The following is an 18,798-nucleotide window of genomic DNA, read 5'->3' as shown; positions in this document are numbered from 1 at the left end:
TGTGAGAGTTGGACTGTGAAGAAGGCTGAGCGCCAAAGAATTGATGCGTTTGAACTGTGGTGTTGGAGAAGAATCTTGAGAGTCCCTTGGACTGCAAGAAATCCAACCAGTCCATTCTGAAGGAGATCAGCCCTGGGATTTCTTTGGAAGGAATGATGCTAAAGCTGAAACTCCAGTACTTTGGCCACCTTATGTGAAGAGTTGACTCATTGGAAAAGACTGATGCTGGGAGGCATTGGGGACAGGAGGAGAAGGGGATGACAGAGGATGAGATGGCTGGATGGCATCACTGACTCAACAGATATGAGTCTGAATGAACTCCGGGAGTTGGTGATGGACAGGGAGGCCTGGTGTGCTGTAATTCATGGGGTCGCAAAGAGTCGGACACGACTGAGCGACTGAACTGAACTGAATTTCTACTCAGCGGTAATTATTCCAGAATTCGTCATGTCTCTTTGATGGTCTTTATTCTTTCAGCCATTACCAACTTTTAGGTTGGGGAGTTCTGAGTTGATCAGCCACCGTGTATGATGTGGTACATTTTTATTTCTTTGGAACTGATTTCCCTCAAGCACCTGAGGATTTTTCTCTGCCTTTTTCTAATGTTGCAGAAATTGGGACTTGCCCAGAAATCACAGAGAAAAGACTTAGAGGGAGCTTAGACCTCTCAATTGTCCATCTGTATTTCCCATTCCTGGGTCATGTTTTATATATGTAACGAAACTGCCCTTTATTCTGGCTGATAATAACTTCTCCCACCATAGTACCCTCTCCACCACCCTGCCCCAAGCTCATTCACTCAAGGATTTTAAGCCTGTGCTTTTTTCCCCTTTATAATAGGAGTTGGGATGTTTCCTTCTTTGAGTTGTGAGCAGAGAGAGGAAAAAGACTGCTGGATGAGGGAGGGAGGAACCTGATGGCCAAACCTGCCCGTTGGAAGTCCTCTTACCTTTCGTGGACTCGGCCTCTTTCGTCCCCCAGAGTAACAGTCACAGTACAGTTTTTATTCAGGTCAAACTTTTCACTGTACAAGTGATAATCCGGAGTCACCCATCCGACCCACACGCAGGAGGGGTCCTGTCCGGCAAAGATGCGGATTGCATAGTAGCACTGCTGGGGAGAGACCACAGATGGAGTGAGTGACCCCAGCTGGGGGGAATGGGCTCAAGAGGTAGACATTACACAGCAGCCCACTTGTCCCCTTTTCTTAGAAAGCACACGCTGCACTGGAGGTGTGCCACTGCTCTCTGGATCAGGGGCAGGGCTGATGCGAGAACTTGGCTTCCTTGTTTTCCTGCTTTCTGTTGTGCTTTAGCACCTAGACAATCAGGCACCTAATCTGTCACCCTCTGCCCAGAAGATGCTGCTGTTGCAGAGATCGGGGCAGCCACTCAGCGGTCAACATAGAACCCTCACTGTCTTCTGGTTCCCTGGGCTGCTGGGGGGAGGTGGGCACTGTCTTTGCCTTCAGAGAGAACAGTCAAGGTTCAGAGAACAAGGCCACGTGCCACTTCTGCAGGGAAGTCCAGGGATATATTTTTTCAAGTCTTAAAAAAAAGGATGCTACAAAAGAAAAAGCCCACATTGTGGCCAAATGTGCTTCATATAGCCATTAGGCTCAGTGGCAGGCAGGGCTGAAAACTACAGCCATTCTTAGGTAGGCACTGTAACAATTTGTGAAGTTTATCACTACCTTGTAAGAGCAATTGAAGCACTGAGTTAAGTGACTGCTTCATCATTTTCTTTATGAAACTGAACACATTTATTCTAAATGAAGTCCTCATATTTGTTATCTCCAATTTTTTGATTGGAAGAGAAAAGAGTCAGCCAGACACAACCTGTGCTGAAATCTTGGCCCTGGCAGCTATTAATCGTGTGACCTTAGACAAGTCATTTGTCTTCTGTGCCTTGGAGTGCAAGAGATTGTTCATCTCCCAGGGCTGCAGTGGAAATTAAGGGGGAAGCTGACACGGTGCACTCAGTGCAGGGCTCTGCACACAGCAGGTGTGTGACACGCCAAGGCAAGAATCTTATGCCTGACAATTAACCTATGAATCCGGGTTGCAGGATAACTTTATTGAAGGGGTGACATACATTTCTTACAAAGAGTTTTTTTTTTTTTTTGGTCAGGTGCTAAAGAAAGATGAGTTGTTGTTTAGTTGCTAAGTGTCTGGTTCTTTGCAACCCCATGACCTGTAGCCTACCAGATTCCTCTATCCATGGGATTTCCTAGGCAAGAACACCAGAGTGAGTAGCTATTTTCTTCTCCAGGGGATCTTCCTGACCCAGGGATCAGACCCATATCTCCTGCATTGGGAGGCAGATTCTTTACCACTGAACCACCAGGAAAGTTCAAAAGGAAGAAAGAAATTAGGAAGCATTGCTTTCTGACCACTGTTTATAGCAAAAGAACCAAAAGCAGCCTCCATCTTCTGGGCTGGCTCCCTGCTCCTTTTTTTCATTTGACTGCTTTCAACATCATTCCTGGCGCTGCTCAGAGAGATGAGAGAGTTGATTCACAGAAGTTTACATAAAAGAGCAAACAAAAGGATTAAATTAACAGCCCCCTTTCCCCCCTCAACTGATGTTCCTTTCAATCAGAAAGGCAGTGCTGGGTCCCTGGTGGCAAATAGGCACCAAGTACACAATGAAGCCCAATTAGATGCTCTAGGTGGAGTTCTGTTTTGCACTGAATAACTGTTTTTCTTTCCCCCACTTGAGAGATGCCATAGATATGTTCTGGAAGCATTAAGATGGATATTAAAAGGCAGAGTAATTGGCAATTAAAGAGGATCTCTAGACAGATCTTTGCTGTAAGGGGCATATTACCAGGCATGGCAAAGAATCAAATAATTAAAACCATAATTGAGCACATTTACTTACTGTTGTTGTGTGAGAGAGTATTTCTTGCATCTGTTTCCTAGGGGGAAGATAATCCATGTTTTAGTTCTTCAGCTCTATAAAGAAGCCCACAAGTCTGACAGGCAATTGATCTACCTTTAATGATGAAGACAAGTTTAGGAAGCTGGATGTTTCCCACATATGAGTGATCCCAAGTGATCCTGGAACTTTTTCATCTGCAACCTGCTACCAGCAGGCAGGACTATGCCTTCCAACTCTTGTCTCTCAGCCCAGATGTAAGGTAGGACAAGGGGGAGCTGGGGAGATGGTAATAATATAGGCAGGGATACCCTGGGATACATTATCCTGTTCTCTCAAACAGCTTTGCTTCTTTAAAGCTTGGTAGATAGTAAAACTCTTGAGGAAACCCGCACCAGCCATACATCAGCGATTAAAAATAGACATGAAAAGGAAGAAAGACAGCAAGGAATATATTTCCTATCAGGCAGAAGGAAGTCACATTACTCGTGAGTCACACAGCTACTGGGTTGGACACTGGCCATAGTTATGCAAAGAAGGTAGTATTTGCCTACAGAAGCTTCTAATTTCACACAATGGCAACAACAATTGCATCCTCTCATGCACGCACTTTCTTTTCTACTCCAAAACATAGGAATTACAGGTGGCAAGGAGGCTAGGGACTGAGAGAGCTTGAGAAGAGCATAAACGTGTCCACTGGATGTGACGTAATTAAGCTTGATTGGCCCCCTAATTATACACTGTGCGCATACACACACATGCATGGGCACACACACGTGTGAGCACACATCCTTATTTCTTTCCTGACTGAAAGCAGAGGGAACCCTATAGACCGGGCTCCAGTTGTGCCATGGTGCAGTGAGAAGCAGACAAAGTCAGTCTTGCAGCAGACACGCTGAGCACTTCTGAGAGCTGGAGCCACCCCCTCCTCACCTTTTCTGGAAGGCATCACTGTCCAGACAGGGGCTGTGACTGAAGGAGGAGTGGCACTCGACGGGCACGCTCAGGCGGCAGTAGATCATGGTGGCACTGCTGTTCTGGGTGCCGAATGTCTTGTGGGTCACCTTGAGGCATGGAGGGGTATCCATGGTGCCGTCGATCCTCACGACCTGGAAATGCCACCATCCTCATGTGACACAGCTGACTCCCGCCCACCCTCTTTTCCCTCACTGACTACCTACGTAAGGCATTCTACAAACTGCAAAGGTTGTCATGAGTGGTAATCCAACCATTACACTTATCCTAACGTGGACCCTGCCCAATAAAATATCATAGACCCACCTCTGGCTGGGGAGATTAGGGATTTGAAAACATGACTGCTGGGTTTTCTGCAAGGTCAGGGGTGCCAGGCAGCAGGGCTGTTGCAGTGTGCTTGTTGACGCTGACCTTTTAGGAAGGTGGTGAGTGGCTAAAGAAGAAACTTTCCATAGGTTTCCCATGTCAGTGGGCATGAGAATATCTAAGGGAGAAGGCGCCAGAAAGCTCAAGACTTGAGAAGTGACATTAGAGTTTCCTCAGAGGACCCTGTCTCCCACCCAGTGGGTTTCCCGCCTTTACCACAGTTGCAGCCTGAGTCTCACAGAGGCTCCTAACAAAGGAGGAAATTCCCAGCTCCTGGGCGTGAGCACTTCGAGGAGGGCAGTGGGGGAGGAAAGATCACAATTGGGTGTTTGCAGTGTATGTGCGGGGGTGGGATGGAGCAGAGGAAGAGAGCAGACTTACAATGAGGATTTTACGGCCTGAGCCCTTCCCCCTGCATTCTAGAGCCAGTTCCCATCCTGCGGTCCATGAGCAGGCTTACCTAGGTCTGTGGGGTCTGCACATTTTTCTAAGTGGAGGGTCTCTAGAACCCATTGGTTTGTCAAAAGGGCTCATGACTTCCAAAAAGTTTATGAGCCAGCTTTCTAAAGTAATTATCAGGTAGAAATCGGAGAAATTCAAGTCTCTACTATTTAAGGGTTTGGGGTAAAAGGGAGGATGAAGAGTTGATGCTTGCTGAATTTGGACTGGGCGGTGAGTGAAGGAGACTTACACTCTGATGGAAGCGAGCCCTTGAATCTAACGCTTTAGTGGAGTTGATCTGTCTGACATCCCATCGGCTCCCATCTCACCCTGACACCATGAAAAAATCGTGCTGTGTGTGTGCGACGCAGGGCAAGGAGATGTAGAACCAGAACCCAAATCAGGATCCTTACACTCGTTGGCTTCTCTGCCTCTCTGCTCCCCACACAAGGTACAAGCACCATAATCAACTACTGCACCTCATACCTAAAAAGCTGGAGATGGTTCTGCATGAATTAAACACAGCCTAAAAGACATTAAGTCCTGAGCAGAGGAGAACAGTGTCCAGAACATATCATCTTAAGTGCAGGTATTGAACTATTTTAGGAAAATGACTATACTAATACACTATAGCAACATCTGGAAAAAATGTAGTGGCCCAAAGATTTGGGGATATAGATCTGCAAGGTGGTTGGTTACTCCTTGTAAGATGCCACTCAGCTGCCACAACTAAGGTGCCTGTAATGACAGCTCTGCAGTCCGGCAAGGAGGTGACTGGGGAGCAGGGTGTGGACTTGGGCAAGCACCAGCTGTGACAGGAGCATCAGTGGGAGCTCAGTGCCTGGGTCCCTCTGCCCTGCCAGGGCCCCCCATGATGTGTACATGTAGCATACCTCTATCTGCGGATGATCCTTGGGCACGTTGACAAATGTTGGGAGGCGTTTGCTGAACCACATGGCCACGTCGCGATTCATGTTGACAGCAAAAGGCTCAAAACCCTCTTGGAGACCACACATGGTATAAAACTTGAAGGTGCTAGCGTCCATCCCGAGATTCATGCGGCCGATCTGAGACAGCCCCAGAGAGCAGATGGGCACAAAGCCTGCAGAGTGGTGAGAGAGCTCGGTCAGCCTGCAGGACTGTCCCGGGAGGCTGGGAGGAAGCAGAACCCTTGCTTCCTTCACAGCTTTGAGTCCCAGTAGGAGACAGGACAGCATCCTTTTCTTTCTTCCTGGCCCATATACTCAACAACAGGAGGCCGTGTGGAGTTGACGGCTGCCCTTGGTATATGGGAAAGACAAGTGAGTCTGGTTCAAAATGATTGGCAGAAAAAGTAATCATCCAGCCAAGATGTAAATAAATGTCATCTGGAAAAGTAAAACCGATAAGAGAAAAAGTGAAATTCTTTGTGTCTTAGTTAAAACTGATATTACTTGTTTGCTAAGTCACTTCAGTCATGCCCGACTCTGTGACCCCATGGACTGTAGCCCATCAGGCTCCACTGCCCATGGGATTCTCCAAGCAAGAATACTGGAGTGGGTTGCCATGCCCTCCTGCAGGGGATCTTCCCAACCCAGGGATTGAATCCGCATCTCTTATGTCTCCTGAATTGGCAGGCAAGTTCTTTATCACTAGCACCAATTAGGCCCTGGGTAATTTTATGTTATTTATCTCTGGAGATATACTTTCTTTTAAATTGAGTTATAGTTGATTTACAATATTATATTAGTTTCAGGTATACAACATAGTGAATCAATATTTAAATAGATTGTATTCCATTTGAAGTTATTACAAAACAATGGCTATATTTCCCTGTACTGTACAATATATTCTTGTTGTTTATCTCTTTGATAAATAGTGGTTTGTATCTCTTAATCTCATACCCCTATCTTGCTCCTTCCCTCTACCTTCTCCCCATGGTTTATCACTAGTATGTTCTCTGTATCTGTGAGTCTCTTTCTGCTCTGTTATACATTTTCAGTTGTTTTATTTTTTAATTTCGCATATAAGTGACAACATACAGCATTTGCCTTTGTCAGACTTCTTTCACGAAACATAATACTTTCTGGATCCACCCGTGGTGCTGCAGATAGCAGAACTTCATTCTTTTTTTGTGGCTAATAATCGTGTGTGTGTATATGTGTGTGCACACAGATATATACGTACATATGTATATACATATACAGACACACCATCTTCTAATCATTCATCTGTTTACAGGCACTTAGATTGCTTCCATGTCTTAAACCCTGGGTAATTTTAAATTTTGCCCCAAATAAAACAATGCAAGAAGCTCAAAGAATGACTTGATGTAAACTGCCAAATTTCTCTAGGTCCCAGCATCTTCTCCAGTGAAATGAGAGGTACAACGGCTCTTGTCATTTGAGAGTATGCTAAGTTTTGGATGCTAGCACTACGACTGCTTGTTTACAAAATATATCTTACAAACCCCAGCCTCCCAGTCTACTGTACAGTCCCCTCCTAAGTAGGAAAGTAAGATTTTCAAGCAGGAGCTGTAGAAAGCTGTTCGCTCCTATAGTTACTGTCTCTCTAAGCTTTTCTGTGTCCTCCTCATAATAAAGAAAGCATTGCCATGCAGAACAGACCCAAAGCAGAAGTTCAGATCGCTTAGTGTTCTTGTTTGTGGGCTATTTATGAATCATAATTGTGGACCAACAAATCAGCAGAGTTGGGAAAGCACTAATTATCCCAGACCTGGGAAGACATGAGGCAGGCAGCCGGAGGGCAGCTGAGGCTGCAGACTGCTCAGAAAAGGACGAAGGGCTCAGAGGCTGGAGGCTAAACCAGGGCTTGGAGCCCCCCATAAAGAAAATCGTGTCACTCCTAAGGAAGGAGTGTTTATGTGAGGGACATTTAAAGGTCAATTTTGGGAGAATTTATGTTCAACAGTAAGTCAATCATAGAGATCAAGGCCAAAATTCACTCTTCCTAAAGTCAGTGTGTATATACTGTTACCTAAATCACAAAGTTTCTATGTAAATAAGTCACATAAGTGAAAGATAAATCCCTCCCAAGCTGAGTTGTTTTCAGAAACTATGAACTTATTTAAGATACTATGTGATACTGTTTAATACTATTTCTAAATAAGAGAGCTACAATAAAATCCTAGCAATGAAGGTGATGTCTGTACAAAGAGCCTCCACCCAGGACCACTGGTGGTGGCCCCATCCCTCGGGAAGGTGGAAGTTCTGGTTGATCAGATTCATGGACCCTCTTGGGCATTGTTATGCTTCTGAGACTATGCTTCGTAGCCTTTGAGACTATAATAGATGAAACTACCCCCTTCTATAGACAGAGATTTTTATAAGTAAGGAAGCTTTGAAGATATGACTCTAGTATGGAATAAGGACTATTTGTTGGCACAATTTTGGGGTGCCTACTGGGACAGAGGACTCTGCTTTATGCTGTGAGATGTGAAGGAAGGAGGTTGCCACGGGCTTAGAGAAATGAGGATGACAAGTGGAATGTGGAAGAGTGAATGGTGTGTGGTAAGACATCCCCACTTGCAAGACAGTACTTGTTTCCAACCTGGACAAATACCACTAGAGTAGCTTTATCTGAAAGACCTGATTTTGAAGCATTCCATCCCTGATGTGAGCAGAGACATCTTAAGAAAGTCTCTTGGAAGTGGAGAAAAAGGAACTCTCTGACATTGTTGGTGGGGAATGTAAGTTGGTGCAGCTGTTATGGAGAACAGTATGGAGGTTTCTCAAAAAACTAGAGTTCCATATGATCCAGCAATCCCAATCCCAGGCATATATCTGGACAAAATTATAATTTAGAAAGAAATTTGTGTCCTTATACTCAAAGCAGCACTATTTACAATAGCCAAGACTTGGAAGCAACCTAAATGTCCATTGACAAATGAATGGATAAAGAAGATACAGTACATATATACAATGGAATACTACTCAGCCATAAAAAGGATGAAATACTGCCATTTGCAGCAACATGGATGGGCCTAGAGATTATCGTACTGAGTGAAGTAAGTCAGAGAAAGACAAATACCATAGGCTATCACTTATATATGGAATCTAAAATATGACATAAATGAGCTTATCTACAAAACAGAAACAGATTCATAGATAGATATACAGAACAAATTTGAGGTTGCCAAGGGGGAGGTGGGGTGAGGAGGGATGTTTGAAGTTTGGGGTTAGCAAATGCAAACTATTACATACAGAATGGATAGACAACAAGGTCCTACCGTATAGCACAGGGAACTATATTTGATATCCTGTTATGAATGATAATGGAAAAGAATTTAAAAATACATATATATACACATACACATATAGTATGTATATATATATGTGTGTGTGTATAGATATAAAACTGAACCACTTTGCTGTGCAAAAGAAATTAACACAATATTGTAAATCAAGCGTACTTCAATAAAATCAATAAAAAAAGAAAGCCACTCTTTCCCTTTCTTCTCCAATAACGTGAATGGTAGGATAAGTAAGCAGCAGACTCAAAACATGAGGACTTCTGAATAACTTCAGGTCACATCAGTGACTGATTACAGACACCCTGACAATGTAAGATGTACGCAGAAAGGAAAAAAGGTCATATTTGCACAAAGCCCTTTTTCTAAGGAACTTGGGCTCCTCATTGCTCCTAAGACATCAGCAGAGGGGACAGTACTTTGCTGTCCCTCTGAGTCACAGATCAGCTGCCAGTCAGTGGGCAAGAGAAGGGGGGAAGGTTATAGGGGGTAAATGCCCCAGATTTAAACAGCAGTCATGTCCTAGGGCAGAGGGCTGCCCTCATTACAGAGCAGAGCACTGGCCCTCTGGGGCAGAAGCCATCTCTACAGGGGCGAGCTGAACACTGCCTGAAAACAGGCTCCCCAGCAGCAGCAAAAGTCAGGTATGTCAAAGCAATGGGAGGAAGTGTCAGGGACCTCCTGGGGGCTAAGTGGGCTCAGTGGGGTGACTCTGTACAGTGGCAGATGAGAACCTAAATCCCAGGCTTGCATCAAAGAAGCGAAACCCCAGAAAGGACTGAGAGCGAAGCAACATCCTCAAAGGCACCAGCACTTTCTTCCAGGGAGGAATACTCTAAAACTGGATCAGCTCCCTCCACCTGGTAGAGAGGCTCCAGCTAAGGATCACTCTTCTCCACAACTTCCTTACTTGAGGCATTACAACTCCATGCAACTCAGTAACTCTGCTTGATAGACAGATGAGGGAGGGACAATGATGATAAACCACACCAGCTAATACTTATCAAGTACCTTCTAGGTGTCAGGCCCTGGGCTTAGCACTCTGTGGATATATTATTGTGACTGTCTTACAGTGAGGAAACTGAGGCCTAATAAGTTGAGTAACTTGCTCAAAGGACTTTCTCCTGGAGTGTATGCAGGGCCAGCATGTGAACAAGACTGCCAGAGGAGCAGTCCAGAATGAGCAGTGGGGACTGAGGCCCAGATCCCTGCTTTCTAACTCTCATTTCCAGTGACTGGCTTTGTGATGAACTCTTCCTTCAGTTTTCGGATGATTTTCCTAAGTGTCCTATAGTTGACTAGTTTGCCTCTAGGTCAGGCAGTGGGAGACCTTCGACCACAAAGCACTCCAGGCCCCCAGGAGAAGGGCTGCCTGTCACAAGTGGCCATGTGGCTCCCTGGAGTTGGTTTGGTCTTACCTGGATGCACAGATCCTCTTGGTAAGGCCACGTGGCCTCACTGTGAACAATGTCACCTACACACAAGGATCCACACTTTGTACACAACTCAACTATAACCTCCAGCTCAAATGAGACAGGAGATGTGACAAGATGGAAAAATAAAGGTGAAAAACAATACTCCATCCCGACATGCAGACTAGTAGATGCAATTATGCTGACGACATTGAAGAGGTCTGAGGACGAAATTTGCAAATGGCATTATTTGGAACCTAGATGTACACAGAATCCCTGTTTGAGGAAAGGAATGTTAAGAACATATTCATTTAAATGCTGCAGAGGACCCCAGGTTCTGATAAACTCTGTATCACAAGGCCTCATAGGGTTGTGTGATTAGGAAGAGGGGCGCCCAGGAGGTCATCTTTTCATAATTCAGGAGCTTGGAAAGAAACCAGTTCTCTAGACCACACCAACCATGGATCCTTTTTAAAATCCACATCAAACTGAAGAAATTTACTGAGAGCCAATCACTCCCCAGGAGTGGAAGAACAGATCACTGGGAGAAGTGGTGACCCAGACCATTCCTGGGGTGTTTCCTCAGAATCTCCATCCAGCAGTTCATGTTTTATCCATGAATTTTCTAAGCCTCACAAAGATGGAGCTCAGGGACAGCACTGAGATTGTCACAAGCTCTGTAGAAAACACAGGGAACAAGAGGCCGCGTTCCCCAGCCACAGCCACTTCCTGAAGCATAGCACCCACTTGGGGAGAGAATGACAGGGGGCTCTAGGTACCAGCATGTTTGTGCCCAGATGACAGTGACTCTGCCTGCAAGAAAGTTTCATCTGCTGCCTGTGGAAGGGCTGCTGGTAGAGCCAGAGCTGGGGGCTCTGTTAAGCCCTGACACGCTGCTAGAGGAAGAGCTTGGGAGGCTGTCCCTGCAGACACTGAAGCTGTAGCGAAGCAGGGTGTGCCCAGGGGGTGTCTGGCAGCAGCAGCAAGGGAGACCAGCTCTAAATTAAACTCTATCAGACATCATGTTCTGAGGTCCAGAATGATGTTCAGAATTTTATCTTCCTTTCCTTTAAATGGGATCAAAGAGAAGACTAACAGCAAAGGTTTCTCCGTGAGAGCTTCTGAGCTTCCAGATGCCTTTCAGTGACAACACTGAGAGCTGTGAGGGTGCAGACCAGGGAAGACAGTAGAGAACAATGATTAGGAAAACGAAGCCAACAGGAGTATGTCATCTATGATGCAGACAAGGATGGGGATGAGAGCGTATAAATCACCCAAAGAAAAAAAATCAGCCACGACTTGTAGTGCCTGCTCCCATTCCCTCCCCAAAAGGACTAAAAATACTTACCCCAGCAGGGTAAACGGCCTGAATCAAGGCTGGGATGTTGGCGACCAGAACACACACACAAACAGGGGGTTTTGCTTTCTGAGGGGCTGCAATGCAAACAATGTTTTATATTCAACAGATGGTTGTCCTAACAGCTCAAGGCAAGAACTGCTGCCTCTTTCGAGATGCTCTACGTTAAAGAGCTGCTCTATGGTTATTCTAAGCCTCTGGGTTATTGTCTTCAAAGAATTGCATGCAGACTCCCTTTCAATTGCCCTTCCTCTGACTCCTGAGCCATCGCAGAACTGAAAAGGCCTCCCAATTATCTTGTCTCCGTGTTATTAAAGTGCAGTGCAATGCTACAGTACAATGTGTTAACATAATACAGTACAATTCTATTATAAAACAGAGTCCTAATAATAGCCTTTGTTATTCTGAAGGTCAAATCATGTCTCTCTATACAAAGGGTCGATGAGGCATCTCTTTCATTACAGCACAGACGATCTCTAAAAGCAGAGTTCTCCTAAAGCATCCCCTTTCTTTATAGTATTCTTCTGCTCAAACCCTAGGACAGCCCCGCATGTCATAGAGAGTGGAGTCCAAGATGAGTGGGCCCAGATTAGACAATACATTTTCCTAAATAAAAAGACCAAGTCTTGGTATTCAAGGCTATAATCTGTAACTTCTCATTCTTTCCAGCTTTGTCTTCTACAAATTCCATACACAATCATCCAAATGTTATCATCACTCTTTTCTGCAGTTTCCTGATTCCTCTCTATTACTCTACTTACACCCCACTCCCCTGAGAAGAAGGCCCTTCTTAGAGGTAAAAAGCTCATCTGTAGTTGTGAGACAGTTCGTAGTCTTCATTTAACTTTCAGTTCCAATTCCAGTCTTCTAGAATTTTCATCTTATATTAGTCAACTGCCATTTCTGACCTATCGCTTTGTATTGGTAGTTACCTTTCTGTATTTTCATTTTATTTATTTTTTGAACTAGAAATGTAACTCCTTCATTTTGCTACTATTTACATTTGTGTATACTTTAGACCACTGCTTCTCATACTTCAAAGTACATGGGAATTGTCAGAGTATCTTGTCTGAATGCAGTTTCTAAATCAGTAGGACTAGCGTGGGCTCTGAGACCCTGCATTTATAACAAGCAGATCACACTTTTGATTATCAAGGCTTTAGACCTCATGGAGTTCTTAGAACTCTGAACACTGACAAGATCTTTTTCTCTTCCTTATGTTGAGCCAAAGTCTTATAGACAAGTAAGCTCCCCGAGTCCACAAGGTCACGGGACTTTGGACTCTGCCTACTCCAGGAAGCTCCTTTCCTTGGCGATGAGCCTAAATTACCTATTTCTTTGTTTTTCTCCAGCCTCATTGAAGATAGCCTCAGACATGCAGATGATACCAGTCTAATGGCAAAAAGTGAAGAGGAACTAAAGAGCCTCTTAATGACGGCAGAAGAAGAGAGTGAAAAAAACTGGTTCAACATTAAAAAAATTAAAATCATGGCATCTGGTCCTATCACTTCTTGGCAAACAGAAGAGGAAAAAGTGGAAGCAGTGAAAGATTTTATTTTCTTGGACTCCAAAATCACTGTAAACGGTGACTGCAACCATGAAATTAAGACACTTGCTTCTTGAAAGGAAGCTATGACAAACCTAGACAGCATATTAAAAAGCAGAGACATCACTTTGATGACTCCAAAAAGATTCAAATAGTCAAAGCTATGGTTTTTCCAGTAGTCACGTATGGATGTGTGAGTTGGACCATAAAGAGTGAGTGCCGAAGAATTGATGTTTTCAAATTGTAGTGCTGGAGAAGACTCTCAAGAGTCCCCTGCAAGGAGATCAAAGCAGTCGATCCTAAAAGAAATCAACCCTGGCTATTCACTGGAAGGTCTGATGCTGAAGCTGGAGCGCCAATACTTTGGCCACCTAATGTAAAGAGCTGACTCAGTGGAAAAGACCCTGATGCTGGGGAAGATTGAGGCAGGAGAGGGGACGACAGAGGATGAGATGGTTGGATGTATTACCGATTCAATGGACGTGAGTTTGAGCAAACTATGGGAGGTAGTGGAGGAGAGAGGAGTCTGGCGTGCTGCAGTCCATGAGGTCCCAAAGAGTCGCACATGACTTAGTGACTCAACAACAACATGAAGAGAGCACTGCCTGTGCTGGTACTTGGTGAATATCTGTTTCCAAAGAGCAGTGACAGAGGATGGCTCGTCCCCAATGCCCTCCTTTCATCAACATGTTTCCTCCCTCTTTGCCTCGGAACCAGTCATGGGCCATTCTTTCTGCTAGCAACTTCTTTCCCAGTTGTTTCCAAAAATATATTCTTTAAAACTTGGATTTTAAACCTTTTTAGAAGGCATTAAAACATGACCCCATATTGCTTCAGTCATCCTATCTTTCTAAGAAAATACACTGACTTGCAGCTTTTCTATTATCCCAAATATATGGCTGTTAGAAAAATCTTTAAAGCTCTTTTAAGGTCCAGTTGATATGCATATTGAAGATAATAGGTGTCTGTACAAAGTATGAAAATGGTATATAAAGCTAAAACACATTGTAAATAAAGAATATTTTATATGTATTAAAAATATGCATGCATGCTAAGTCGCTTCCGTTGTGTCTGACTCTTTGCAACCCTATTGTCCAGAGCCAGCCAGGCTCTTCTGTCCATGGAGTTCTCCAGGCAAGAATATTGGAGTGGGTTGCCACGCCCTACTCCAGGGGATCTTCCCAACCCAGGAGCTGAACCTGTGTCTCTTATGTCTCCTGCACTCACAAGTGGGTTCTTTACCACTAGCACCACCTGGGAAGCCCCAATTATATGCTCATTTATTTATGCTGCTCTTGCCTCTGCAATTTTATCTTTTTAAACATTTGATGCAGGGAGAGGAAACTGTCTCTTTTTGTAAAGTGCCAGAAATTTATAGCAACCCGGAACCCTAATCATTTACAGACGGGGAAAGGAGGCACAAAGAGGTTAAATAAAGTCAACCCGAGATGTCACAGGAGGGGAAGGACAGAGGCAGGATGGGGACCCAGGTCTTCTCCCCTGGAGCAGCCTCTTCCCGTCTCAGCCTCCTTGCCTCCTCCTCCTTTGTACTGCAGGAGCAGAGAGCAGCACAGCACCAAGACCAGAGGTGTGTTCACAGCAGATATTAAGTCACTGCCATAGACTATTACATCTGAGGAGGATGTTGGCATTTATATGGTCTACCATCCTGTTTTCTGGTACAGATGAAGGAGGCAAAGCCCAGAGGAGTCAAACCAAGCCTTTCTGAGAGCCCACAGCTTGTTAGGAGCAAGCCAGCTGACTCACAGTCCAGTGTTCCTACTCCTGGTGCTAGCAGCCTTGTGTACATAAGGGAGTTCTTAGACAAGCAATAAGAAGCACCTACTGCCCCTTTGTGTAGCTGGAAGCACCAACCTGACTGTAGTCTATTCCCGGCCATTAACAAGTGCAACTGTGCTTGGGTTTCACAGCACGTTTGAGTTTCAGATTAAATTCTATTTCATTCAAGGAACAGCTAAGTCAACTTCCATGTTTCAGTGATTCTCATCAAAACATTAAGTTCAATTATACCAACATTCACAATGACAATTCAAATCAGAATAAGAGGATGATTCTAATTCATTGACTTTTCTCTCCTGCCAGGAACATCAGTGCACATGCAACTAGCACCTCCTTTGTGATCCTGAGAAACCTGGGGAACATCACCATGCCAAGGCACAAGGCAGGGGATTAGAGGGGAGCACCTTGGTCATTCTATGCCTATATCTGGCTCAGGTGGTAAAGAGTTTCTGCAATGCAGGAAACCGGGGCTCAATCCCTGGGTCAGGAATATCCCCTGCAAAAGGAAACGGCAACCCACTCCAATATTCTTGCCTGGAGAACCCCATGGACAGAGGAGCCTGGTGGGCTACAGTTCATGGGGTTGCAAAAATTGGATACAACTGAGCAACTAACACTTTCCTTGGTCAATCGCTCTGAAGTTCAGACTTACATTTGTGCTGCATATATCAACTATCTCTATTATTTGTCTTGATTCTTCAAAAATGATAGTGTAAGAGCTGTCTTCACCCCAGGGCTTTAGATCTGCAAAGGTCAGTGTGCCATGAGTGAGGAGGCAGAAGATCTCACCCCACTCCCTGGAGTTCCCTTCACCTTGTGGACATGGAAAGGGGTGGGGAGGTTGGTGGGTTTACCATTGTCAATCTCGTAGTCAGCGAAGGCAAGTTCAGAGCCTTTGTTGGTGATCAGCAGCTCCCCATTCAGCGTGAAGATCATTGAAGCATCATCCAGGTTAATCATACATCCAACCACATCTCCTGGCTGCCAGGTCCGTCCGAAATACCCACTCCCTTGATGCCAACGCTGGCCCTATAAGACAAGAGCCCAGGGATTAGAGAAATGGAGGTCCTAGAGGCCCCTGTGCTGCTGGAGAAGTAGCCTCATGAGTAATTTCTCCTAATGGGAAGTGGTGCCTGGTTTCCACACGATACTTCCCTTTCTACCAAGGACAGTGCTCAGGGAGAAGTGGTCTATCTACAGATGTGGGAAACCAAGGTATACAAGGCTCATCAGAAAAGGTGGCCCAAGTCTCCCAACACATAGTCAGCTATGTAAATGAGCCGGACTCCCCCTAAGACAAAGTGGTAAGATTGCCCCACAAGCTTGGCTACACCGTGTTCTGTAAGCTTCCCCTGCAGAGGGGGCTGTGGGTTCAGGGGCAAGGCAGATATGGAGGTGATTACAGAAAGGGCCAGAGTGTACAAGCCCTCCCCTTTGCCCTAGAGCAAAGGGACAAACACTAGGTGATGTACTGCGGTCTAAATCAGTCCATGTGGTGGCTCCACCCTTTTGAAGCCAAAGCTCCAGATACTCAGCACTTCTCACTTCTGGAGAAATGTTTGGAGCAGAAAAACCTGGACTGAGGAGTGGTGAACACCAGCCAGACTCACCCTGCTGCCTTCAAACACGAAGGCTTGGTCATCCACCCCTAGCTCAATGTCAGGTCGGCAGCCTGGCCGGGCCCAGCCAACACGCATGTCGCCTCCGGTCACCACCTCAAACTCGAAATACCACTTCCCCGATCTCACGGCATAAGAGCGCTCTACCCGGAAAAAGCGGATCTTGTCTATGCTGACTTTCTCCACAGCTGGGTCAGCTATCAAGAAGGAAAGGGAGGGGAGGTTGCCGGAGCGGGAGAGAGAACACAGGCTTTTAATATTTAGGGAGGACTCCTCGAAGGATGTTCAACAACAAAAGGCAAATGGAACATCTCCTGCTAGTCAATATAACATAAAGTTCATAAAAGAATCATCGCCATCATCATGATGTCATAAAAACACAAACCACCATTCACTGTGTGAGTGCTCTGCAGTAGAAACTAAATCTCAGTGTTTCCTTCCAATAATCCTATGAAATCAGCATTATTGTCTTCATTTTACCAATGAAGAAACAGGCTCAGAGAGGTTCACTTGTTCAAGGTCATACAGCCAATAAACCAAGGAGAGCCAAGATCTGAACTGAGGTCTGTCTTACTCCAAATCCATCCCCTTAACCACTTTTTACTGCCCCACGTGCCTATGGTATCCCCTGGGGTATGAGGTGGCAGTGACATGTTAAATACTCATAAGGTGGTGATTTTAATCAGAGATGATATTACCTGCCCCAAAGTGAGATGATATTATGTTTGGAAAATAAGAGAAATAATGGTTAACTTGGTTTTGGGACCAACTATTCTGAAAAGCTCAGCTATGCTGGAGGATAACTTATTCCCTGTGGGGCTGGGTCATAGATGTGCTCATTACAGAAATATCTGGTCAGTGGAACCCAGCTCTATGATCAACATGGTTCCCTACTTCCTAAAATTCACCATTGTTTTTAATGTTCTTTAGCACCAACAGTATTTCTAACAGTGCAAGTTAGACCTATTGAACATCACTATTCCTCCAGAAGATGTGTTTAGCAAACTGGAGCCAGAATGAACCATCTGCACTCATTACCTAGCTCTTGGTCTGATGGCTCAATGTTATAGCCATAACCAACAAACGTCCGGACAGCTTCACGAAGGCTGTCCCTGTTTGACTTCTTGGTACGCTCATCCAGCAATGAATATGGCACCAAACGTGGATTTCTTTTGTTCTTTAAATCCTACGTGAAGCCAGAGAAAAGAGACTCTGAGAAAATGCATTTCATCTTTACAAAGAGCTCGTCCCACTCACATATTCCCAGCAACATTCCTGGTTTCCTCATGTGACTCTGCCAGCTCTTCTCCCAGTGCCTTGCTATTTACCAATGAACATATTTGCCACTTCAGGATCAAATGAGTACAAATGGAAAATTTGCACTCAAAGCCAGCAGTAAAAATCACATTTTAATAATGCCAGCCTGCAAATAAAATGAAGTGTCATGAAATTAGTTAGACTCCTCCATTCCCAAGGCGAGGCAGATGGGGGTTTGCGTAACTATTCCCCTATGAAAGATCATGCACGATTTAAACTGTTATGGCCTCCTCACAACAGATCCTTCACAGAGAGGCATCTCTGCTCACAGAGAAACATTTGAAACGGTGGCAGAGCCACGGTGGGGCTGTTGCACTGTAATAGCACATATGTGTATGAGTCCTTCTTCAGTCCTTAGTGGGGACTAAGAAGACAATGCCAATGGCAGTGATAAGTCATCATAACCTGACATGCTGTTTTGAATTCCCCACTCCCTTCCCTGCCATGGTTTCCTAGTTGTCATCTTCCTGGTTCCAGACATGTGTAGGCTGAGGGGCTCAGGAATGAATGAGCACGTGTGCATACAGCCATCTGTGAACTTCCCTGATCCTGAGCCTTACTGAGATGAGGGGGTTATTTCAGAGTGAGAGGTGCACCAGGTGGGTTAGGGCTGAATCATGGTTCTAAACTCTACCTAACTTCTTGCATGGCTCTCATGCTGCCTTTGGATGAGCCAAGAACTCTGCCTGGAAGTTCTGGCCCTGTGGACTAAAGTAAGGGGACACAGGCTTGTCGTTGGGCTGGTCTGCCCCCTTCTTGGGCTAGTTTCCCCTCCAGTGGTACATACTTGGGACCACTCCAAAAATACTGCTGAGCTGTGATGTTGATTCGTGTGA

General features: G+C 45.1%; 1 protein-coding gene across 1 annotated transcript in view; it reads right to left on the bottom strand.

The window, feature by feature from the left end:
• Positions 1-18,798, bottom strand: part of RYR3 (ryanodine receptor 3) — a 573,948-nt gene that overhangs the window by 197,332 nt on the left and 357,818 nt on the right. The window contains exons 25-31 of the mRNA XM_040227012.1: positions 17,684-17,831; positions 16,637-16,842; positions 15,881-16,055; positions 5,556-5,764; positions 3,814-3,989; positions 2,884-2,920; positions 950-1,113 (exon numbers count right to left, since the gene is read on the bottom strand). Of these exons, the coding sequence (XP_040082946.1) occupies positions 950-1,113; positions 2,884-2,920; positions 3,814-3,989; positions 5,556-5,764; positions 15,881-16,055; positions 16,637-16,842; positions 17,684-17,831 (1,115 nt within the window). The remainder of the gene's footprint in view (positions 1-949; positions 1,114-2,883; positions 2,921-3,813; positions 3,990-5,555; positions 5,765-15,880; positions 16,056-16,636; positions 16,843-17,683; positions 17,832-18,798) is intronic.

Source organism: Oryx dammah, unplaced genomic scaffold (genome assembly GCF_014754425.2).
Source record: "Oryx dammah isolate SB20612 unplaced genomic scaffold, SCBI_Odam_1.1 HiC_scaffold_26, whole genome shotgun sequence".
Lineage (NCBI taxonomy): Eukaryota > Metazoa > Chordata > Mammalia > Artiodactyla > Bovidae > Oryx > Oryx dammah.
Note: the sequence above shows the minus strand (reverse complement) of the source record. Positions and strands in the feature narration are given on the sequence as shown.